Raw genomic sequence first — 23,721 nt, 5'->3', positions numbered from 1 at the left:
AGATTTTTACACCCTCCTTCTGGGCATGGAAAATTCAAGCTAGATCCAATGGCTTTTGAATCACTGAAAATACAGCTTTCTGGGTTGTGTCGCTTGGGACCTCTGAGCATCTCTTGGGCTCATGCCTCCTCTCCACATTTGTGGTTCATGCAACCAACCGATTATACTCTCTTTTCAGAGGTCTGAGCATCAGTTTGGCAGAAGGTCTCCTCCTGAGGTCTGGGCATCCGTCCTACAAGTTCCTTCCTTTGAGCTCCTAGGCTTTTTTGTTCTCTCTGGTTTCTTTCCTGCAATTAACTATCTGGGATCCCTTAGTACCTCCTTGTTACTCTTTAGCCTTCTGACACGTTTTCTAAACAATTCCCTTTGTTTGAAATTCCTGGTGTGGGTTCTGCTTTCCACACTAGATCCTGATTGAAACAGAAGCCTAAAGAATTTGGGGGCCAGATGATAGGACTATTTAGATGCCATTTTATGGTGAGCCTCCCAAGAAAGGTATGTTGACTGATGCGTAATGGAGAGGCTCTTCAATTGGACAGAGGGGACCCAAGAGAGGTGACCCTGGCTGAGCCTGGCTTTGAACACCAGTGTGCCTGAATTCATTTTCACACTGTCTCCTGGGGTGACAGATAAACTGGAAGCCAAAAATGATGGGATTGATGTCTTCACAGGAAAGGACCATGTTCATCCAAGGCTAACAGGGAGATGGGGGTGAAAATTATGAGAGGTTGAGCAAGAAGATTCCTTTCAGGGTTGGGAAAAGGGGCTCATGGAAGTGCTTGCCTAGAAGGTTCTATTTTAGCCCTTCCCCCAACCTCCCTGTAGCTAGGTAGTTAAATATGAAGTTGATTCCAGTCTGTCTTTTGAAATTCACCTCAGTCAAGTTAACTTGTGCCTCAGAAGGTTTTCATGCTTGATCTCAGCAGATGGGGTGTGGAGGTGGGAGTGGAGGCATAAAAAAACATGATACAAAAAAAAATAATAATAGTAACTGTTACCATTAGTTGAGAACCTACAAATGTCTTGCATTACTAGAACAGAGAGGGTGGGAGAGAAGTTGGGTTCTGGGGCTCTGTTAGAGAAATCAGTGCCAACCATTTTAGTCCTTAGGCAGTTCTGGGTCCACTGCATTTTGGGGGCACCAGAGACCAGGTTTGCATCAGTTATGGGTGCACCACTCAGTACCTGTGGCTTCCCAAGGGGATGAGGTGCATCTCTGAGGGGCTGAAAGAGTATAGTAGGCTTTCAGCTTAACCTTTCTTTCAGGTGTGGCCTGAGGTGGTTCAGGCATGGTTGGATGAGTGAGAATGCCATGTGGGAACCCTGCCTAAAGCACACAGCTAATTTTGCAATCACAAGACTCCCTTAGTGGAACTGTAAAGGGCAAGCTTGATTGCCCCAGCAGATGGACTTGCCTTGTGGAGGGCCTGGCATTCCAGGTGTAGCCCAAGTGACAAGGCAGGAGAATTGAGCTCCGGGGAAGTCCCGCAGTCTCCCCTTGCTGAGCAGCCTGGGGTCTGTCATCAACTCTATTTCCCCGTAGGTGTGGCTCGGGGCCTCCTTCTCAAGGAGCTCAGGCTGGTCACACTCATGCTGATGCTGTGATTTCTTCATCTGAGTCTCACAGGATCTTCTGGCATATGATTGCCACACCCCACCCAGCCAGGTGGGACCTCCCCGTACTTCCCAAATAAATGACAGTCTCGGTCACTGCTCTTGGGAGCTATTGGAGCTGTGATTCAGTCCCCTGCACTTTCGATAAAGGTCCTTCCTTGCCCGCTGATAGCTGGCAAGTCCTCCAGCTCTTCTTTGTGCTTTAGGGCTCAGGGAAGAGATGTGGCCATGCCAGGCTCAGTCCAGCGCGGGGTCAGTGGTTTCCGGGAGTTACTAGGATCTTGGCAGAGATGCCCTGGCCTGGGGCCGCCCCCCCCCCCCCCCCCCTGCTCCCAGGCAGAAGCAGTTGCCGATGGGGAGGAAGGAGGAGGGATACGGGCATCAGGTGGCGGTGGCTTTTTAAGGTCAAAAGTCACGCCTGGCTCAGGACTTCTAGGGAGAGATTCTGTCACTGGCTGGATCTTTGGGTGGAGTAAACTCTGCGCCACGTCCCCCTCCCTGACACCACCTTGAAGTTTTGTCTCAGGAAGTGGCTCAGATTTTCTGACTAGGGCTTTGTGTCAGGCCAGGCTTCCAGGCCAGCTCCCTATCCAGAATGGGGACCTCAGTAACTAGTGTCCTGGAAAGGTCTTAGGAATGTCTCCTGACCCTTCTGTCTCCTATTGCTGTCCCCGCAGGTGTGGAGACAATCCCATTATGACATGCATTCGAGGAGTCCCTTTCTGTGGAGAACCCTATACAGCAGGTGATGTTGAGATGGGGCTCTGTACCCACGCCTGTGCCCACACCTGTCTCTTCTGGATGCCCCAGCATTCTCTGCCCCTCTTTGTGCATGGCCCTTCCCACCCGGTGCTGTCCATCTTCCACTGGATGGTGGGCTTCCACGGGGTGGGGAGTGGTGCTTATTCTCTGCTCTAGCTCCAGACCCAGCACCAAGCCAAGCACAGAGTAGTTATCAGAAGGAGTACCTGGGCCTTGACTGTACTGTGGGACAGGTTATCCTCTTAGACCAGCTTCAGCCCTGGCCCTCCTCATCACCACCTGTAGCTTTCCTGGAAAGAAGGGCTGGGCTGAGGGTCACGAGATCGCTGCCAGTTTTGGTGTGTAAACCCTGAGTCTTCCTTCCCGAAGGGCCTAGCGTCTAGTAAAGTGGCCTAATTAGAATGTTTCCTCATTATTCTTTTCTATTTGAACCGTAGTGAATAAACCTCAGACCGGGGAGGTCTCTGACTTGAATCAGCAGGTGTGGATCCTGCAGGATCAGACCATTGTGACAGTTCCACGGACTGACAGTGTGACTCCAGGTGAGTGGTCATCCTGTGGCTGCTGCCTTGGAGGCAAGGGAGGCGTCATGTTAGCACACATGGGATGCTGGCACTGGCCTTGTGTTCAAAGGCAGCTTTACAAAAGGGCCCACGTGGAGGGGGGAGACTCCCACACCTGCCTGGGAAGGAGTGTCCTGGGGAGCCGGAGAGCTGCTTTCAGTGACCTGATGGCCTGTCACATGGAAGAGGAGTATCTTATTCTGCCTGACTTCTGGGTATCCTAAAAGGACTCAATGGGTGGGTAACCATGGGAAGGCAGGTTTCAACATCACATGAGGCCAAACTTGCTCATGGACGGAAGTCTTCAAGGAGCAGAGGGGCTGCTTGGGGTTGGAGTTTCCCACCTCCAGGTGGTCCAGCAGGGGCTGCCATCTGTTTAGCTCTTCATGTTTGCTCCATTTCCTAGGGCAGTGACTGGTGCATGGTGTGAGTGAATGAATGAACGAACAAATGTCGTGGTTGGCGTTTTGGTGGGCCTGGGGTAGCAGGGATTGCACTCAAGGTTTCTTCCTGCCCCACCTGGGTGATGCTGGCCTCGTCCTGATTTCAAGAGGAAACTGACACTATCTTCCCTTTTGTCCTTCTTAGTCACTGTCACTGTTGTCCCATGCAAGTATCCAGAGTATCTTGAGCAAGGCAGAGGGATTCCCATTTATATGGGAATAGAGAATCCAGAAATGTGTCTGTCTTGTGAGGACATAGGAGGGCAGCCCACATTGCAACTGAAGGTGAGTAAGAAAAATAATGTTATTAAAAAAATATACCAGTTTCTTTCTTCCTTCCTCCCTTCCTTCCTTCTTTTCTCCCTTCCTTCCTCCCTTTCTCCCTCTCTCCCTGCCTTCCTTCCTTCCTTCCTTCCTTCCTTCCTTCCTTCCCTCCTCTTTCTTTCTTTCTTTCTTTCTTTCTTTCTTTCTTTCTTTCTTCCTTCCTTCCTTCCTTCCTTCCTTCCTTCCTTCCTTTCAGAGAGAGCAGGGAAGGGCAGAGAGAGAGAGGGAGAGAGAATCCCAAGCATGCTCCGTGCTGCAGTGAGGAGCCTGACATGGGGCTCTCCACCTCATGAGCCATGAGGTCATGACCTAAGCCAAAATCAAGAGTCAGACCAGATGCTCAACCAACTGAGCCACCCACGTGCCCCAAAAGGCCAGTTTCTTTTATGAGATATTTATTTGGTAGATAATCTAGTTTTAGAAGTAAAAAAAGAAATATTCTCCGTTCTTAAACATATTTATTCCTAGATATTTTTGAGTTATCTGCATGCAGTTGTGTTATCCTGCACATCACTAGTTGAGGATCTTTGTCTTTCTTGTATTTTAAGATATTGTCTACCATTGTTTCAAGTATAGTCTCTCCTTCATTCTGGCTTCTCTTTCCTTCCTTTTGGAATGCCTATTCCTTAGTCATTGGAACATCTAGATCTCTCTTCAGTATCTCATCTTATTTTCCATACTTTCTATCCTTTCACTGTTTTGTTTTTTTCTTGTTGCACCCTGGGAGAATATCTTGGTTTAATCTTCCAGGTCATGATTACATTTTAAGTTTGTCCTGTCTGCTTCCTCACTCTCCTATTCAGTTTTCTGAGATTTCAGTCTTTCCTCTTGTTCCTTAAACTTCAGTTTAGTTCGACTCAATTTCATTTCATCCAGTCCAATTAGCTCAGTAAATGTGTAGGTTTTTAGTGGCACAGCACCGTTGTGGCCATTTGAGATATATTGGTGCCCAGAATGGCACAGAGCTCTGCCCTCAGAGGGCGTGGATTCTAGCGGGAGAAGAGAAGTGGTAGACAGTAAGTGTAATGGGTAAGTCTGTGGTGTCTTTAAGGGTGTTATGTCCCATGGGAAAGCACAGTTAGAACAGGCTAAAGAGACTGGCAGTGCCAGCTCAGGTGGAGTTGGGCTGCCGTAGAAAATAGTGCAGTCGGCATCATCAGATCTTAGCAGACAGTAGAAGGCAAGAAGAGAGTTAGCCAACAGGTGTGAGTGGGAGCAAGTTCAAGAATTAGCGGAGAGAACAGTGTGACAGGAGTGAACTAAGTGGGGAGGAGTTCAGAGAGATAAAAAGGCAGGACACAAAGGGCCTTGCCGGCATTTGTAAGGACTTTGCCTTTCCATCTGAGTAAGATGGGGCATTATTAGAATGTTTTGAGTAGAAGAGTCCCATGCATGAACATAGGTTTGAAAAGAATTATTTTGGCTGCCAGTTGAAAGCAGACTGTGGGGGGGGGGGGAGGGCGGGGGCCAGGGTTAAAGTCCTGTGGGGGGCCTTCGAGGTGATCTAGGGGAGATTTGATGGACGTGGACAAGTGGGTAGCAGTGGAGGTAGGCAGAAGCCAGTCAGACTCTGAAAATATTTTATTTAAATTGAGGCAAGAGGACTTGCTGACAGAGTGAATGCCGGGTGTGATGAAAGAGGACTGAGAATTACATTTTCACCTATGTCCTGTCTGCTAAGCCACCCTTCTATTGCGATTTTGTCTACTGTGGTTTTCGATGGATTGAGAATTGACCGTTTCATTCTGCCACATGTGGGTCCTTAGGGACCCTGGTGCCAGCAGTGTTGCTGCAGTGCTGGAGGTGAACGCCCAGACCGAGGGGTTTAAGAGTGGGACAGGAGGAGAGAAACTAGAGACAGCCTATATAGACAACTGTTACAGAGAGTTTTCTGCAAAGGGGGAGTCGGGAAAGGTGGTGGGCAAGCGAGATTATTTAAGATAGAATGGCAGCGAATGTGCTAATGGAAATGACGGAGAGAACGCAAACATGAATGGCCGGAAGAGGAACAGCAGTAAGCTGGGGAGGGCAGCTGGGGGCTTGCCGCCCAGTCCTTCCCAGGCGGGAGGTTGAAAAGGAGGATGGAGGAGGTGGTGTCAGAGTTTGAAATGAGCAAGTGTCTTTTTATTTATTAAACAGCCAACACATCTCTATTAAATTTCTGTGTGTTGGGATATACAGTGATGAACAAGTCTAGCAATAATTATATGATTGATGGATATTCTAAGTTCAGATGGTAATGAGATAGGGAGGAGGTCCAAATGTGGACAAATTATGGACCATCCCCGTGTAGTGTCTCTCTGGAGATCTTGTGTGTGCATAATTTTGTTAAAAATACTTCAATGCACAGTATATAAATACACAAAATGTACTTCTACATATGATATAGAAAGCACTTTCTGATTGCTCTCTTTACTTGGTTTGTTTATTTAAATACAAATCCTTTGGTTTGTTAGACCCTCTTGTGTCTTTTTTGTGGCACTGACGTTCCTCGAGTGTTGGCAGCTGGTCAGAGGCTAATACTGGAACTTTTGTTAGAAGACTGGTTTTGCAAGGTGGCGGCCCTCAACTGTTGCGGCTTTGGTAGGGGAAGTCCTTGGTTTATTGCTGCAGATCTGCAGCTCCTTCTTTCCCCCCCATCAGCCTCTTGTGTGAGATGAGTTCCAATGCATCGTTGGAGTGTGCCCACTTGTTCATTAACCTTTCTTTGTGCCATTCCTACTCCATCTCTGGATTTGAGGAAAGAGACTGAGAAGGTGAGATTCCATGCTCCCTCTGCTGCTCCTTTGAAATGTGTTTTAATAGAGGGATAAGGCTTTCTCTAACTTTGGAACATTTATTGATTGTGCACAAGTAACTCTGAACCGCTAACAGCCTCTGCTTCTCCTGCTGGGCGTTCTCTGTCACGTTTCAGGAGGAGGAGATACTGGATCTGTACAACGAAGTCGCGCCCGTGGAGCCCTTCCTCTTCTACCACTCAAAAGATGGCAGGACCTCCACCTTCGAGTCCGTGGCGTTCCCTGGCTGGTTCATCGCCTCCTCTGAGATCCGCCATCCCCTCTTCCTCACTTCAGACCTGGGGGGAAAGAACAATGTTAACTTCAATTTAAGTATCAATGCTTGACCTCAGTCTGGAGGGGGCAGCTTGGTCAGAGGTCTTTGTTAAATTTCCTAGTTCCCAGCATGCTTTCATTTATATTCTCTCCGTGTCATTTCGCGTCAGTGCTGAGAGGTGGGCAGGACCTTGTTATCATCACACTTTGTGAATGACTTCAGGGCAGCCGAGGCATAGAATGTGAGCTCAGACATGGGGGGAGGGGTCATGTAAAGTTCTCCTCTCAAGCTGAAGTTGTCCATCCCACAGCCATCTATCTGTACGAGGGTGTCTGGACCCCAAGACATTAGTGCCTTCTCTGTGGGTGGATACAGAGAAGCGTCAGAGCTCATGATCTGGTGACTAGTGTGGAACTGATTCGTTTTGTTTTCTTTCCTATTTAGATTACATTTTCCATATGCTTTGTATGTTGCCAGTATATTTCACGTTGTAGAATGTATCCTTTCAAGGGTTAAGGTAAATAATTCTTAACAATAGTTAAACTATTTTTTTCCTAATTCTAATATGTAAACATAAAGCCAAATATAAACTTCATGTGTTTACACAACAGAAAAGCTAAAACTAAGCTGTAAAATGAAGTAGAAAACATAGTAAACTGAAATTAGCGAGAGTAATTGAATGAGGATAGCTCACTGGGGTTTCACTGGGGAAAGAAGGACCCCTATCAGTGGTGACAGTCCAGGGTGGAGATAATGCATGTAAAAGAACACTACTATATGACTATTTTCTGTACAGTCTCACAGCCTTGATTTCTTTGCCTCTTCTAGACTTTTCCTTTTAGGCATCCACAAGATCTCTTTAAAAATAGCAGTAAAGGTGATGACAGAGCCTAAGGCAGGGCAAACTACAAGCTAGCACACTGCCCCCACTCCCCCAGGTGGCATATGTGGGACATTCCTCAGGCACTGCTGGCTGCCCAGGGACAAAGGAGAGGAAATAAACAAGTAGCTAACTGATAGAGATCACAGTCATGCAGGACCAGAGTCTCCCTCAGTTCGCAAATATCTTAGTAAATTTCAAGAAAAAGTCAATCTTATCAAATAGCCTAATCTCCGGAACCTGTAGAATCAGTTTGCTGGAGCCCCAACGTCACCCTTCCATAGTGATATAGGGAACAAAGGCAAGAAGGAAATGGCAGGTAAAATTAAGTGCCCGTATAACCTGCGGCCCATTGACAAATGCTTGAGGCAAATACAGAGTACCACGTTTCTCCAGGAACCCCCTACCGTCCTAATGTTAATGCCTTACTAGAGGAAAACCAACCTTAGCTTGATAATAGCAAGGCCTCAGGTATCTTAGGAGTCCTCTTTAGCATATCAAAGTCCCTCTGGAGGCCTTCCTTTTGTCTTTACCTCCCCCAGTGCCATTGTGTATAACCAGTCACTGTTCACAACCACAGTGCAGCTCTTCCTGCCCACAGGTCCTGTCGACCTGCTTTAATATCACCTTTTTGCACCAAAGACGTCTTCAAGAATTCTTTCTTGGCCGTCAGCTACAAACCCCACGAACCCCACCATCACCCCAAAACTTCATCAAAGGTGCCTTTTCTTGGAACAGAGAGCCTAGCTTTCCCACCGGTCATGCTTCAGATGATGTATTCTGATGAAATTAAATCACTGTGGGTATAATTGTAGAAAGATGTAGCTACATCTGGTTCTGTATATAACAGATTTCTTATTTTGACTCTGATACTACAGACACAGGAAGTTCTGTTTGCTTAAATACAATTTCCAAAATAGCGCCAGTCACTTACTTTTTTTTTTTTCTTCCTACTTTTGGACAATCAGACCACATACTCTACTAAGCAGGCCAGTAAGCAATCAGTAAGCCCCGATTTAATGCAACGTCTCTTGATTCTTTGAAGTTTTCTTCCTCAATTAAATATAGTTTTAGCATTGCAGTTTTATTAAAAAACAGCATTAAAATGGGCACTGAGGTAATTAGTTCTGGGATATTAAATAGGAGAATTGGTTATTGAATATTTACTACTATACTCACTGCTCATAAATGGTGATAGCTTCTTATATCTGACCATTTACATTGTTACACTGTCAGTTGTTACATCTGCCAGTTGGGATCCAATAACACATTTGCTTGTGACGCGATTATGGTCTGAGTGTGACAGCACCTCCATCCTCCTACAGGCTGTGTGGTGATTCCATTGTCCCATCTCTTTACCACGAAAACTGCATGCAGGTGCTGTGACACTTTGGATTGTCACTTAGCACAGATTTGAGCTCAAACAAAAGCTCAAATATGAGTCCTGGTGTCATGTAACTGGTTATCCTGATGGTCCAGAAGAGGTTCTGATAACATATTTAGAGTGTAATCAAAATGAAAACATAGTAATCTCTAGCTTGTGGAGCCTGGAGAGCAGACCTCCAGAGACCCCCCCCCCCCCCCCCCCCCCCCCCCCCCCCCCCCCCCCCCCCCCCCCCCCCCCCCCCCCCCCGCTTATCCATCACGTTTGTGAAAGACCACAGCATATGAAATCATAGAAAGGACCCTATGAGTAGCAACGTCCTCATTTTCAGGTGAACACCTGTTTTTCACACATCTGAATATCCAATGCTCTTGCATTTGGGTTCCGTGAGCTCCAGGCCAACACTCACTGAAGGATTTGGTTCTTTTGCATCTTTGGTATGAAGGGCTTGATGCCCTGTGTTGGGGGAGGTCATTGAGAGGATGTGACCACCAGCTGACCCATGGGCTGGACCCTGGCAGCTGGAGGCTCCTCACCCCCTCTCCTGTCCTTGCAATGTGTGCTCTGGGTGCCTTCCGGGCTCCCAGAAGCTGCCCCAAGGACACAGCCTTGAGGCAGTGTAGTGATGTGATGTTGAGACATCTGGACGGTACCTGTGGCTGAACCCAGTTAAAGCTTCTATATAAATTTTTAATATTCTAGTGGGTGGGTATGGAAATGTATTTATCTTACAGCTGCCCCAAAACAAGCATCATATATAAATTCCCTTGCTTATTAAACTTGCCACCTACAGATCTGGGGTGAATTATTTCTTTCTTTGGTCTCAATCCTGACCTACCCATATGAGGACTGGTTTCAGATTACACTGGGAAGCTCCTGAGAAGGTGTAATCTAAGAGATTACACTGAGAGAGGGGATTTTGGATTCCAGGAAGGAATTTAGAGCCTTGCCACCAAAATCACAATTGCAGTGAAAACAGTTGAGTGGGATGTTTTTCTGCTGAGCTGCTTTGGGGCTTGTATCTTCCGGCACCAGGATGGCTGAAGGGCAAAGACCACTTCCTGAAGCTGGACTTGAAGATACTGTCCCTGAACTCACAAACGATTGGGCACAGGGACTAAAGACGCTGTCCCCGGGACACTGAGAACAGTGGCTATAATTAATGATCCTCATGTCAATAAAACATTACTTTTTATTTCTCAGCCTTTAAAGAGTTGTTTAAAAGACGATTCTTACCAAAGCAATACATGTCTATGATTGAAAACAACATCCTGCCCCGATCATATTTCCATGAGGCAACTGCTAAGTCTTTTTCAGCTCTTTTTCCTCCATGTGTCTAGGTATATGTTTTACTCCTATTTCTTGAATTACCAACTTTAGACATTATCTTTTCTTTTTTTAAAAAAAGTTTTTATTTAATTATGAGAGAGAGAGAGTGAGCACAAGTGGGAGAAGAGCAGAGAGAGAGAGGGAGACACAGAATCTGAAGCAGGCTCCAGGCTCTGAGCTCTCAGCACAGAGCCTGATGCAGGGTTTGAACCCACGACCTGAGAGATCATGACCTGAGCCAAAATCGGATGCTCAACTGACTGAGCCACCCAGGTGCCTGAGACATTATCTTTTTTACCAGGCAGATGGCATTTGCATCCCTACTCTACAAAAATCATATGCTCTTTATCTATTTGCTAAAGTTAATAGAAGTAGTAAGTCAAACAAAATATATTTATAGAGAGTTAGATAAACTTTGGTGGTCCTGTTAGTGCTCTGGTATGACATTGGAAAGGCACACAATAATCCTTTCGCCTTTTTCAGAATTTGGATAACTTCTCTGAATGATATCATTTTCCTTCAGCCTTTTCTTTTTAGGGGTAAAATGCGGGGGGAGATACATGGAGTGGAAGTGACTTGCAGTGACCATTAGTAGTAGGTTTGGAAATGTGATACTCTTGATTTCAATTTCCATCTCCTGGTGTTGGGGTGTTATGAAGCACTCTTTGAGAAATTAGCAACAATTACCCAAAGCAAGACAGCAGAATAAAGTATGATCCCCCTTGTTCCCATCATTGGGGCTGTCTAGCAGGGTGTCAGCAGATGACCCACCCAGGGTGGAACATTCCTGGCCACCTAAACATTGTTATGTAATGGTGTAAGTGCTGAAATATATTGTGTATCTATATTTCTCAAACTTGAAGTAATATCAGAATCATCTGGGGTCTGAACTACAAGCTCAGGTGTTTGGGCTCACTCTGGACCCAGTAAATTAAAACCTATTCCCTGCATAATTCCTACTTAGTAGGTTTAGAGGAGGGCTGAAGAATCAATATTTTACTAATGACCTTAGGGAATAGAATGCACTCCCACTGTTCACATGCCCACAGGGCAGCTGAAGACAAAGCCTGGCTAAGGTCAACTAGCAGAGTGATTTTATTTGCTTGGGTAGCCAGTGACTCTTCTGTGGTTGATGCCTTCTGGCGGACATTAACAAAAAAAATACAAACATCTTCGCATTTTGTGCGCATTCCCACAGGTCCATCCACATGTCTTTATATCTCTTTATCTTTTAGTCTTCTGATCAGTGAGCAGGCATTGACCACTGCCCAAGAATCTATGTGTATTGTCCTTTTGGGACATTGTTTTTTTGTTTCGTTTTTTGGGGACATTTTGTATTTTGTTTTGTTGTCTACTTGTGTGTTCTTGCAGTTCACTGAATTTCTTTAAGAGGGTTATTCAGAGTTCTTTGTCAGACCATTTTTCTCCATTTCTTTAGGGTCAGTCATTGGAACTATATTAACTTTCCTTGGCGATATCATGTTTCCTTGATTATTTGTGATCCTTGTGGCCTTTATTGGTGTCTGTGCATTTAAGGAAGTAGACACTTCTTTCAGTCTTGGCAGGCTGGCTTTGGAAGGGAAAGCCCTATACCAGGCAGCTTGTCCAAAGATTCTGCGTGAGCTTGTTCTGAAGTCCTCAGACAGGCAGGTCTGGTGCCTGGATCAGCAGGTGGGCAGACCTGGTGCTTGGGTCCATAGGGGCCGGTCTGGTGTCTGGGTTCACTGGGACAGGCCCAGTGCCTATCTGTGGTGGTGGGCCTGGGACCCGGGTCTATGTGGATGGGCCTGGTGTCTGGGTCCACAGGAGCTGGCCTGGAAGCTGAGACATGGAGGCCACCCCAGCAGTTGGGCAAGCCTGAGCCTGGGGCCATGGGAGTCAGCCTGTAGCCTGTAGCTGCAGGGGCCATGAAGGACCACTTGAATCCCCGGGGGCTGGCTTGGAGGCTAGGGCCCAGGGAAATGTCTGGAGACTGGAGCTCTAGGATCCAACCTGGTGGCAGGGTGGGCTGGGAGCCTGTATCCATGGGAGCCCATGTGGAACGTAGGTTTATGGGGGGGAGCCTGTCTAAAGCCTGAGGCAATGGGGCTGGCCTGGTGCTAGGGTGAACAGGTGGCCTGGATCCACAGGAGACTGCCTGACCTTGGCCAATGGTAGCAGCGTGGCACAGGGGCAGGCCAGGACCCTCCTTCCATGGGAACTTATTTGGGGTCTAGGTCTGTGAAGGCTGACCTGGGTGCTGAGGCAGGCTGGTAGCCTGGGTCCATGAGAGTGAGCCTGATACTAGGGAGGGCCAGGAGTCTGGATTTGCAGGAAGTTGCCTGGAGCCTGGGTTTGTGGGGGGTCTTCCCAGTGCTGGAGTGGACAGGTAGCCTGGGTTTGTTGGAGCCCACCAGAAATCTGAGGCATGGTAACTTGGCCTGGTACCAGAGTAGGCCAAGAGCCTCAGGCCACAGAAGTCAGTCTGGTGCTGGTGTGGGCTGGTGGTGGAGTCTGCTGTGAAGTCAGTTCCTTACTTCACTCTTCTCCTGTGAACTGGATGTCTCTCTCCATGCTGGGATACTCTGGCTTGGGGGATGGGTGATGGGAGTAATATGAAATTATATTTCCTACCCTTTTTTCAATGTATCTTTTCTTATTTCTGTGCTGCACCCAGATGCTGTCATCCCTCACCTGAAATTCTTAACTCTTGTGAAGGTATTTTTGTGTATGGATAATTGTTCAAATTGATGTTTCTGGGAGGCAAAGAGTGCTAGAAATTCCTATACCATCAGCTTGCTTTACTCTCTAATTCTCTCCTCTGGTGTGTGTTGTCTGTTGCCAAATACAAATTTTGGTTTATTTTAATTTTATTTGTTGTATTATATTGTTCTAGAGATGCTGTTTAATGCTTCCAAATCTGCCACTTTTCATAGTTTGCTACTCTAGGAAAACATCCATGTTTGTCATTTGCTTCTTAAATATGGTTAGTATAGTTGTTTTAAGCTCTGTGTATAATAATTATAAAACCAGATGTCTCTGTATGTTTCTACTATCTTGCTTTGTCTATTTTTTTGGTTCTTGTTCTTGTGATCTTGTTTACTTATATGCCTGGTGATCTTCAACTCTTTGCGGCTTGTTGCCTTTGTAAAATTATTTAAGTGGCTCTGCCCTCCTCTAGATGGGTTTTCTCTTTTTGTTTCTGGTGGAAAGCATTTGGCCTACATTAAACCAAATGCAGTTTGAGAGTTCCTGGCTCAATCAAACTGTGAGTACTCAAAGTGAAAATCCTCAGGAGGGCATGTTCATGGCCACAGCCTTCCAGGAATTACTTCTTTTCTTTATATCTTTCCTTCACCCACTTTGTTCAGTGCCAAGACCATCTACTTCATGGGTTCCAGAGATTGGGTGAATCTAGATCTGGTTTGCTTGCCTAGTCCTAGGCAGCCCCTGAGTCCTGATCTCTCTCTCTCTCTCTCTCTCTCTCTCTCTCTCTCTCTCGTGCTGGTGTGACTAGAGTATGGCATGGGTGCATGCTATAGCAGCACAGAACATATCGTGGCTTTAAGGCTCCTTTATTTCAGATCCTGATTCTATATGTCTGGGATAAAGCCTGAGATTCTGCATTTCTGACAAGCTGCCAGATGATGCCAATGCTGCTGGTCCACAGATCATACTTTGAACATCAAGGATGTATAGAACAAGGACTCTTTCATTTAATAACTTGGCAATATGTGAACAATAGTCAAACTGAGTGATAGGAATTGTGCTATATAAATTGGGAGAGATTTATGGAACCGAGGGGACTATGTTAGACCATGACCTGACTAGTGAAGGATAGATATGGATGGACAAGGGAATGAAATCCTAATTCAGATCCAGTTCGGGCTACTTGAAGAGAGAAGAAAGGCTATATCTCTAGATTTTATTCATATGGAGTTCTTTTTTTTACAGAGAAAGAGGTTTCCTTCACATATTTTGACCCAGGGGCCCTTCTCAGGATCACCCACCACCTCGGTGGTAAAGGATGCACCTCCATTCTAGGGAGACATAAGTTGAGGTCTTGTGTTATCTGGTGTCACCAAAGCCCCCATCACCTCAACTAATGGCACTGTGGACTAAGTGCCTAGGCTACACGGAGCTCCATGTATTTATAGGATGAAATAATGAATCTGAAAGGCTCCATCCCCATCTTATTAGCTGTGGTCCTGAATGAATTTGCATTAGTATATGCAGCATCCGTATCAATGTGTCCTGAATGTTTGCTTCTTTGTACCTTATATCAGGACATTGAGATCCTCTCCTCAAGATTTCCAAGTGGGTCCAGTCCTATATAAGGAGCATGGGGGTGATGTCATAGGCTCTGGACTTTCTTCTTTGAGCATGGAAATCAACTCATGCTAATGGATACCTGGGGAAACTCCTCTTCATAGCCACAGATCGATTTTGAATCCTAGTTTTGACTCAGACATACCTACTGCACATTTGAGTATGAGTGCTTCATGATTCCACACTCTTGAGGGAATGGCTATGGAGCTACTCAGGACAAGATCATAACGACCTTTATATCCCACTGTGCAGTGAGAATCCCTTGGAAGACTATATAGTGTGAACTTGAGAGTGTCTTTATGTGTTAGGTAGGCTGATAAGGTAGCACAAATGTCAAGAGCTAGGATGATCTACTGGTAGTCAAAGCAAAAAGGCTGGTAGAGACAAATAGGCTGATCTGGGGTCTAGTGACAGACATAAGAGACTCAATAGGCCAGTTGCTACAGGAAGGTGTCATGTACTGGGGACTTTGCATACTCTTCTTTAACCAACACAATAATCCAGCAAGGTACAATGCATTCATATAACAGTCATCTTGGGATCAGAGATGTGAAAGGATTGTGCCAAGGACACAAGTCCAAACGTTGCAAAGCCTAATTGTGAACATACATCTTTTGAATACGAGTCTCTGGCTCTTGAATACTAAACTACTGTCTTAGTCTGTTTTCTCCCTGAGAAACCCTAGCATTGTTTCAGAAGCTGGGGAGGCTAAGATATTAACCCACCAGTCCCTTCCCCCATTGGTTGAGGTTGCTATTGAAATAAATACCCTTGAGGTGTGAAGCAGACAGGTGCTAGAAACTGCCACAGTGATGGTGAACTCAGTTGGGCTGAAGGGATTGGGGCAGGGTATCTACAGCATTGTCTAAGCTTTCCTTCAGGGAAAACCTAATGTGTGTTCCTAATGTGTGTTTGCTAGATTAGAGCACTGGAGCATCTGGGAGGCATACTCCCTGCCCCACTAATCTAGGTCAGTGACCAGTAGTCCATGATGGGCAGGGTGCCCAGGAGCTGGCCTTGCCCAGGGGAGTCTCCCTTGAGTGGAGAAGCAGCATGCATACAGGCTCTGAAAAGCTAGAGAAGCATACACTGGGGTGTTTTTACCTGGTCTGAGATTGGTAGAGAATACGGTGATTGTGAACCAGGAGTAGTTGCAAGCTACACAGGTCTTAGGGGACCCATTCCTTCCTTAGTCTACTTCCTACCTTGAACCTACTGGGGGCTTCCACTCCTAGGAATAACATTCCAGTGTGTCATTTTGTGGCAAAAGAATCCAGTCATCAGCCCTGGGGCAGTCCCATAATGTTTCTTCCCTCAAACTCAGTGTTGATGACTATATTTCCTGGTTGTTGCTCTTAAGAGCTTACTTAGCATGCCCTACTTTTTCAGGGTGAATGGGCAAGTCACAGTCATACTTGGTTGACATTTACATAAAGACTCACTGAATCTCTGCACCAGGAACCAGAAAATATTCAGCGTCAGGCAGTCCCAACCCAAGTGAGGTAGAACCTCCTTCCTTCCCTGTGTGTATAAAAAGCTTGGAACCTGTTGGATTCAGTCAGAGCACCTAAGTCTGGAAGAAGCCATAGTCCATAATAACAGATTACAGGTGTAGTCTGAAGCCATGAAACCTGCTGATCTTTGATCTTCTCTTGCTTCTGGGGAGTCCTAGACAGCTTTCCAGAGCCCTTGGATGCAGCTAGAACCTTTACTTTGGATCCTGGGGAAAAAGCATCTCTTGGACAAAGGTAATTTGAGCTCAGAAGCCATGTGTCTAAGCTTTCCTTTGGGGAAGACCTAATGTGCATCTACTAGCTCAGAGTACTGGAGCATCTGGTAGGTAAATTCCCCTCCCCACTAATCTAGGGCAGTGATCTAGAGTCCATGATGGACTTCTTTCACTGCTGTCCTTGGTGAGCCTTGGGGGACCTTGGTGGAAGGCACAGGATACTGGAGGAGCTAGGGCTACTTCCAAGAGTACAGGTGATGATTTGCTTACTTCCTGTCCATGGATAACTATTGAATCGGGCACTGAGGATCCTGAGGCAGGGAGGGATATGAACAACTGGCTCTCACTGTGGGGGAGCTTGTGGCCTTCTTAGGGAACTGTCCTGGTGCCCTAACCAGAAGCCCAGGGACAGATGACTCCTGACAATCAAAATGCCTAATGGAACTTGTGGATGTCCGTGTGCAAGATCCTTAGGGATGCCTCTTTGGATGAAGAATGGGGGAAGATGGGGGTCAGAGAGGCTGATTTTCTGACATTTAGTAGCCAGGATTAAGTGACTTGAAGACAGGATAAGTGGTGACTCACTAGATATGTGGGAGGCTAGAATGGAGATAGATGCACACTCTCCTCTCCCTTCAGTTAAATCCAGAGACTTGGTGCACTGAACAGTGCCTGAGGTGGTGCTCTGGAACCTCCTAACAATCACAGATGTGATGGATGGAGGGCATCCCAAGGCCACTGTAGTCTGAAGAACCAGGACTACCAGTCATGATAGAGATGGGAGTTTCCATTTGGGGTTTTCTGGCCTTGGAAAACCCCCTCCTTAGTCTCAGATGTGCATCTGGGACAGGAGCTTGGAGGCAGCTTTCTTAGAAGAATTTTTACACAAAATTCTGGGGTTGGGAAGGGGAGAGAACTGGATGACATGTTTTCTTCTTCCCTTTTCCATGAGACCTGCTGCTGACAACCTCCTCTCCATCGTCTGATTTACCTTGTCTTCTTCACAGGAAGCTCTGAAGCCAGCATGGCCACCCCCCAAGGTGAGTGGTGAATCACAAACCAGCTTGGAAATATCTCCATCCTGCCTCACCAAAGATAATACAGTACAAGGGCCCCTATCATTTACTTAGCTACAGATGCATTTGCTCTTGCTAATATACTCAGATCATAAAACGTGCATTTGAAAATCTCAGAGCATTTAGATCTTTTCTTATTATGTATATTTGGAATTTATTTACTTTGTTAAAGAGCATAAAGAAAAAAAACAAGAAACTGATGACAAATTTAAATATTTTTGGCTTTGTTACTACCCAGAGAGTATAAATTAGAAACAGACAAGTCACTGATATCCCTAGAAAAAAGACAAACCTTGAAAATCTCTTGGGGAGTATAAATGCAGGTAGAGTCTTACAGATTCTTTGATCCACAAACCAGCTCCTGGCTTATTTCCCCTCCCTTTCTCCTTATAGCCACTCTTTCTCTGAGCAGTGAGCCTACCCCTAAGGATTCAGAAGTCATTATGACCAGGATGCAGCTAGAGTCCTGAAGTTTATAATAACCTTATATGTGTTTTGTGCTTTTCTGTCTTCTGGCAGCGGTAGACTATTCCAGAATCTTTGGTGTTCATGATTCTCTACAGATGGTGTGGGTCCTGAATGGAAATTCTTTAATAACAACTCCTTTTAACAACAATGTCAGTCCTGGTGAGTGACAATCAAAGCCACTTTTTCTTCTTAAAGGGGCACCAGTTCCACTGGAGATGGGGCTGAGCTTGCATGAGCTTACATGCCTTCGGCCTGTCCGGCTTCTGGGACCAATGTCCACAGGAAGGGCAAGCAAGGACAAGATGGTTCCCTTCCACAGAGGAAACTCTGCACCTAGAAATGAGGGGATGAGGGGTTGGCAGCCCTTCTTACCAAGAGAAAATGTCTTCAGATAAGGAGGGATTGTCCACTCAAACAGTATTTGACCTTCTTATTGGAGTTTTTCTCCTTTAAATTTCAACCATTGCTACCTATGTCCTCAAAATCAAACTTGATCATCTTTCCACTATACACTTTCCTAATTCGGTGTCCTCTCTTCTAATATTGGGGATATTCCTTCCTCCCATCAAAAGTCAATCTATCTCAGCTTCTTTCCCTCTTCTAGGACTTCAATGTTTGATTTAATTCTTCTCTTCCCTGTATATTCCACCTTTGTCTATCTACTGGATCCTTTCCATCCCTGGTATACGTGCTCTAATATAATATTGCTAAGTTTAATAGAAATTCCACCTTCTCTTGATCCCCACATTCCATTCCTACTTCCACTCTTTTTTCCCATATGCTAGTCTCAATACAATTCTATGTACCAGTCATAGCCAAACTTCATGGAAGAGCTGGCTACATAACTTGTCTCTACATAACTAACCAGTCATAGCCAAACTTCATGGAAGAGCTGGCTACATAACATAGCTTCTCCCAGATGAGTCAACTCCTTTTAAAGAACATTCTTAGAAGCCCCACCAGTGTGCCCTGGTAACATCTGGGGTTCTGATATTAAGTAAGTGAAAGAAATGGGCTTCAGATAATGATGTAGGGTCTCAGCTACATGATGAATAGGAAGAGGCTTCTGGGGGAGTTCTGGCTGCTCAGTGTCCCCCTCACTGGGAGGAGTAATGTCAGGTCAGAAGGACTGTCCTTTCTGCTCCCTGGAGGCTGATACCTGTTTCCATTTTTCCTTGTGTTTCCAGTCAGTCTTGACTTAATGACATGTATGGACAAAGAATTCCATGATGCAGGAAAAGGCAATCCAGTTTACTTGGGAATCAAGAACAACCATCTTTGTCTTTTCTGTGGAGAAATTCAGGGCCAGCCAACTTTACAGCTTAAGGTGAGTGGTTGTACAGCTAATGAGAGAAGCACTGTGAGATGTACTTTTTATTTCATTTAACATATCACTGAAGAAAAAATAACATTTTTTCAATCCTGGATTGTTCAATTCTTGGCTGTCCCCCAAGTCAATAAATGCTGCTTTTGGCGTGGGTGTAACACTCATTTTAATGTGAAAACATTCTCCAAAAACCAGAGAATACACCCACGAGAATGCTTCAGAAAGGCCAAGGAATGGTGGTTTCTCCATTCTCAGTTTTCTTTAACTACCTCCCAGAAATCCCCCACGATGCTGGGCTGCTCGCACTTAAACAAAGGCCACTGTATGACAGAGGAGACAAGGCGGAGATTGTTAGTCTGGATTTTGTGGATTATATGCCTATGGTTCCTGTCCTGAAGGTAGCATTTATAGTTATGAAGCAAATCTTTTTGGTTATGATGAAAGCTTTAAGATCTAAACACACTCAGAGGCTGGGAATCTTGTGAGACGCCCACACCTGTGGGTGGGTGCCCACCAAGAGCACCCACAAAAGAGATTTAAACCTCTCTCTGTTCTCAGGGAAGACAGTGCTGTCTCAGAGAATCAGAAGCACCTTGTATCAGGGGATCCTGGGGTAGAGCCAAGCTATTAGGAGCCAGTGGGTTGCCTCTTCTGACACCTTGTGTCCTTTCATCTGGTTGTGTCCCTGGCCCCTGGCCCTCCCTTTGGGGAAAGCGGTCACTCTCAAGGGCTATGTTAGTTTAGACCCCTTCTCTCAGTAATCCTCTCTAATAAACCTTTTTCCTGATCCTAGGAGAAAAATATCATGGATGTACACAACAAGAAGAAAGCACAGAAGCCTTTTCTCTTTTTCCATAATAAGGAGGGCTCCACCTCCACTTTTCAGTCCGTCTCCTACCCTGACTGGTTCATAGCGACTTCCAAAACAGCAGGACAGCCTGTCATTCTCACCAAGGAGAGGGGCAAAGATTACATCACTAACTTCTATCTAGAGCCTCAGGACTAAATTCAGCCTGGGCTGTGGGTAACTGATTCCAGGAAAGAGGATCAAGCAATCAGAGAATCTTCCATTCGGAGACATAGTAGGTCATCTTCATAGACTAACATGCACTGATGCCCATCCGTAGCCCCACCTCATTCTCGTCACCCAAAACTACCTTTTCCTCTAGACGGCCATTTGTGCACCATGTTTCCTCATATGAACATCACCCCAGTATGAAACCTGAATCACTTTTTATTCTTTCCTGATCTTGTCCCACTATCCACTTAGTTGCCAAGTCCAGTTAAGTCAACATCCCAAATGCTTCTTACGCACACCCCTCTCTATACCTATTCCTTCTGACAACCTATAGCCTAGAGATGTGAGTTCGAAACATTTTTGTTCATACAACCCTATCAATAAAAGAGTATTATTTGTTAATTCTCTGCATGTATTATGATATGTATTCCCAAAGATGAATCTAAAGTTTCTATTTAAGTAATCTTTACTCCCCATGTGGGACTCGAACTCATGACCCTGAGATCAAGAGTCTCGTACTCTTCAAACTGAGCCAGCCAGGCCCCCCACCAAAGAGGAATCTAAGGATAAATGTGAAATACAAATGAATGGGAAGCTGTGAGCTGTACATTTATGATGTAGCCACTTTTCTGTGTGTACATATGTATGCTTCCATTAAAAGTTCGCTTTTTTTTTTTTTCAACGTTTATTTACTTTTTTTGGGACAGAAAGAGACAGAGCATGAACGGGGGAGGGGCAGAGAGAGAGGGAGACACAGAATCGGAAACAGGCTCCAGGCTGAGCCATCAGCCATCTGACGCGGGGCTCGAACTCGCAGACCGCGAGATCGTGACCTGGCTGAAGTCGGACGCTTAACCGACTGCGCCACCCAGGCGCCCCAAAAGTTCGCTTTTAAAAAGAAAACAGATAAAGGTGAAATAAAAAATTTAAATGTCTTGATCATCATAACAGATTCATAATATCATTCGTTAATAATTTGACATGTAATACATACTTTGATTAAGATTAATCATTTACCGTAGTGAATTTAAATCAACCAGTATTTCAAAGAATCACTTAACAAGGGTGCCTGGGTGGCTCAGTTAAGTGTCTGACTCTTGGTTTTGGTCATGCTCTTACAGTTCACGAGTTCGGGCCCCGTGTCGGGCTATGCTCTAGCAGTGCAGAGCCTGCTTGGGATTCTGTCTCCCTCTCTCTCTGCGTCTCCCCTGCTTGTTCTCTGTCTTTCTCTCAAAGACAGACAAACAAACAAACAAACAAACAGAAACCAAAAAACAAACTGCCCGTGGTTCTGAGCTAATCCTTGAATCCCCTCTTACATCCTGGTGGCATGCCTCTTACTCCAGTCAATGCTGTGCAACCAGCTCGGAGAAGGTATAAATAACCTGACAGCATGTTATCTCAGCTACACCAAGCATCTGTCTCTCTCTGCTCGGAGGCTCCTAGGACACCGTGGGGAAAGACTTGTAGGAGCCCACTTGGCACTCACACATGTACACGCTCGGAAGTAAGAGGGAGCAGCCCCACGAGGAACCCTTGACCATCGTGGGGAGGGGGTGGGAGTAGATGGGAACATGCTACTCGCTGTGACCATTCAAGTGTACAATTCTGAGATGCATTCTACCCGCACAGTACCTTGGAGGGTCCCAGTGGGATTGAGTCATTGTCACCCATGGCAGTGCTGAGCTCAAGAACATAGCCTTGCATTGGCTTGCCTCATTTCCCTGCTTCAGTTTCTTCAGGCCCCAGTCCTGTTCCCTGGGGTCACTTCTCATTATCTGAATGCAAGCCCTTGTCTCAGGTGCTGCTTTCTGGTGTAAACCCAGGGTAAGGCAGATTCGGTCAAGGCGAGCTTCTTTCGTCTACCAGCTACTCCCAACGCATTGGATTTCTTCCCTCCGTGCCTCTGCGCGTGCTTTTGCAAACATCTCAAGCACTGTCATCACTGTGTATCTTATCTGCCCCTTATGTCTTCCTAACATCCCACGTCTGTCTAAAGTGTTCAGAAGCCACTCCTCATCCTCCCAACGAAATACAACATCTTCTCTTTTCTGAGGTCTATAGCACTTTACCTTATCCTGAGACATTTCTTTTGTTAGACTCATGCTGGAGTTTTTTTCCTTGTCTTGGCCTCTTTGCTCTCTTTTCAACCAAATTCTAGGTACATTAGAAGGCAGAGATTGTATCTTTGAGAACCCTATACTCCTTGGGTGCCAGATCTTGCCTCCTACATGGCAGTTGTTGAAACAAATGAATTCTCACTGCATGTACTAACGTCTTCATTGATACTCAAGTGTGTCAGAGTGGAGTTTGCTCGATCAAGGCAGAGACAGCCCTGACTGCAATAAGGGCACGAGGAACATCAAAGCTCCTCAGAGAAGGTGGGGAAGGACAGCACAGAAAGGCTGACTAGGAGCCTCCCTGTCTCAACTTTTCCTCCTCCTGTGCCAGTCTGACCTTGGGGGACTGTAATGATGTCAGGATATCCTCTCAGGAGAGGGTGGATATAGAAACAAAGCACAGCCCAGAGCTTCCCAGAGAGCCTCCAGCCAATGCCCATTGGCATCTTCTTCTTGGATTTTGTCCAAACCCTCACCAACGTACATTCATGCACTCATAAACCATTTGGGGGGCACAGGAAAAGGACACCAGGGGAATCCAGTGTTTTGGTTTTTTTCTCTGACAAGGTCAGGACGCAGCACCAGATGACCCCAGGGATGACTATGAGAGACTTGTGGCAGCAATGAAATGGACATATAGTAAGCAAGTTTTCTGAGAACGGTAATGCGAGGAATGTGAGTTCTGTAGGTAGCTGAATGTGTAGAAAGAATAGTAGATAGTGATGAACCCAAAACAATGTAACCCTAGGCTGTGCTTGTAAATATTAGCTTCTCAGAAATCCCAAGAGCACTGGACATGAGCAGGGGGTAGATGGCCAGCCCGCCTACACTCTTCTCTCTGAAAGAGGAGGTGAGGAAGTGGTGGTGGTGAAGGAGGAGGAGGGGGAGGGGGAGAAGAAGAAGGAGGAGGAAGGGGAGGAGGAGGAAGAAGAGGAGGGGGAGGAGGAGGAGGAGGAGGAGGAACCATAGAAGGAGCCAAGAGGTGTTCTCAGATATTTTACTGGCTCTCTTAGTTCCAGGGAGGTTTTAGTCTATTTGGGCTACTGTAACAGAATTCCATAGACTAGGAGGCTTAACAAGCATGATGTCTCGCAGCTCTGGAGGCTGGAAGTCTGATCTGAGGGTGCCAGCACAGTCCGGTGAGGGCCCTTGGCAGGTTGCAGACTTCTCATTGTGTCCTCACATGGTAGAAGGGGAGAGGAAGGTCTCCTAGGCCTCTCTTAAATGGCTATTGGTCTCATTCATGAGGGCGCTGCCCTCATGATCTAATCACCTCCCAAAGGCCCCACCTCTTAATCTGATCACACTGGGCATTAGGATTA

The 23,721-nt window shown here is 46.0% G+C and overlaps 2 protein-coding genes across 5 annotated transcripts in view; both read left to right on the top strand.

Annotated features, from left to right (window-relative positions):
• Positions 1 to 8,923, top strand: part of IL36G (interleukin 36 gamma) — a 39,118-nt gene extending 30,195 nt beyond the window's left edge. Inside the window, exons 1-5 of one of the 3 annotated variants that reach the window (XM_043603967.1) lie at positions 1,524 to 1,789; positions 2,292 to 2,359; positions 2,814 to 2,918; positions 3,528 to 3,667; positions 6,621 to 8,923. In XM_043603967.1, the coding sequence (XP_043459902.1) occupies positions 1,695 to 1,789; positions 2,292 to 2,359; positions 2,814 to 2,918; positions 3,528 to 3,667; positions 6,621 to 6,830 (618 nt within the window). In that variant the 5' untranslated portion in view covers positions 1,524 to 1,694 and the 3' untranslated portion in view covers positions 6,831 to 8,923. Of the gene's footprint in view, positions 1 to 1,523; positions 1,867 to 2,291; positions 2,360 to 2,813; positions 2,919 to 3,527; positions 3,668 to 6,620 lie in introns of those variants that run through there. The other 2 variants (XM_043603968.1, XM_043603969.1) reach the window with 2 other exon arrangements.
• A 1,673-nt stretch (positions 8,924 to 10,596) lies between these two features.
• LOC122497166 (interleukin-36 beta-like) lies at positions 10,597 to 20,681 on the top strand. 2 transcript variants are annotated; one of them, XM_043603964.1, is made up of 5 exons: positions 10,597 to 16,409; positions 17,398 to 17,430; positions 17,986 to 18,093; positions 19,122 to 19,261; positions 20,055 to 20,681. In XM_043603964.1, exons 1-5 carry the CDS (start codon positions 16,355 to 16,357, stop codon positions 20,265 to 20,267), a joined length of 549 nt encoding a protein of 182 aa, XP_043459899.1. In that variant the 5' UTR covers positions 10,597 to 16,354; the 3' UTR covers positions 20,268 to 20,681. The 2 variants fall into 2 exon arrangements, with proteins under 2 accessions (XP_043459899.1, XP_043459900.1); XM_043603965.1 differs by having other exon boundaries at positions 10,603 to 16,409; positions 17,343 to 17,430.
• Positions 20,682 to 23,721: the final 3,040 nt, after the last annotated feature.

This window comes from Prionailurus bengalensis, chromosome A3 (genome assembly GCF_016509475.1).
Source record: "Prionailurus bengalensis isolate Pbe53 chromosome A3, Fcat_Pben_1.1_paternal_pri, whole genome shotgun sequence".
NCBI classification, from domain to species: Eukaryota; Metazoa; Chordata; class Mammalia; order Carnivora; family Felidae; genus Prionailurus; species Prionailurus bengalensis.
This window is presented reverse-complemented; position numbering and strand designations above follow the sequence as displayed.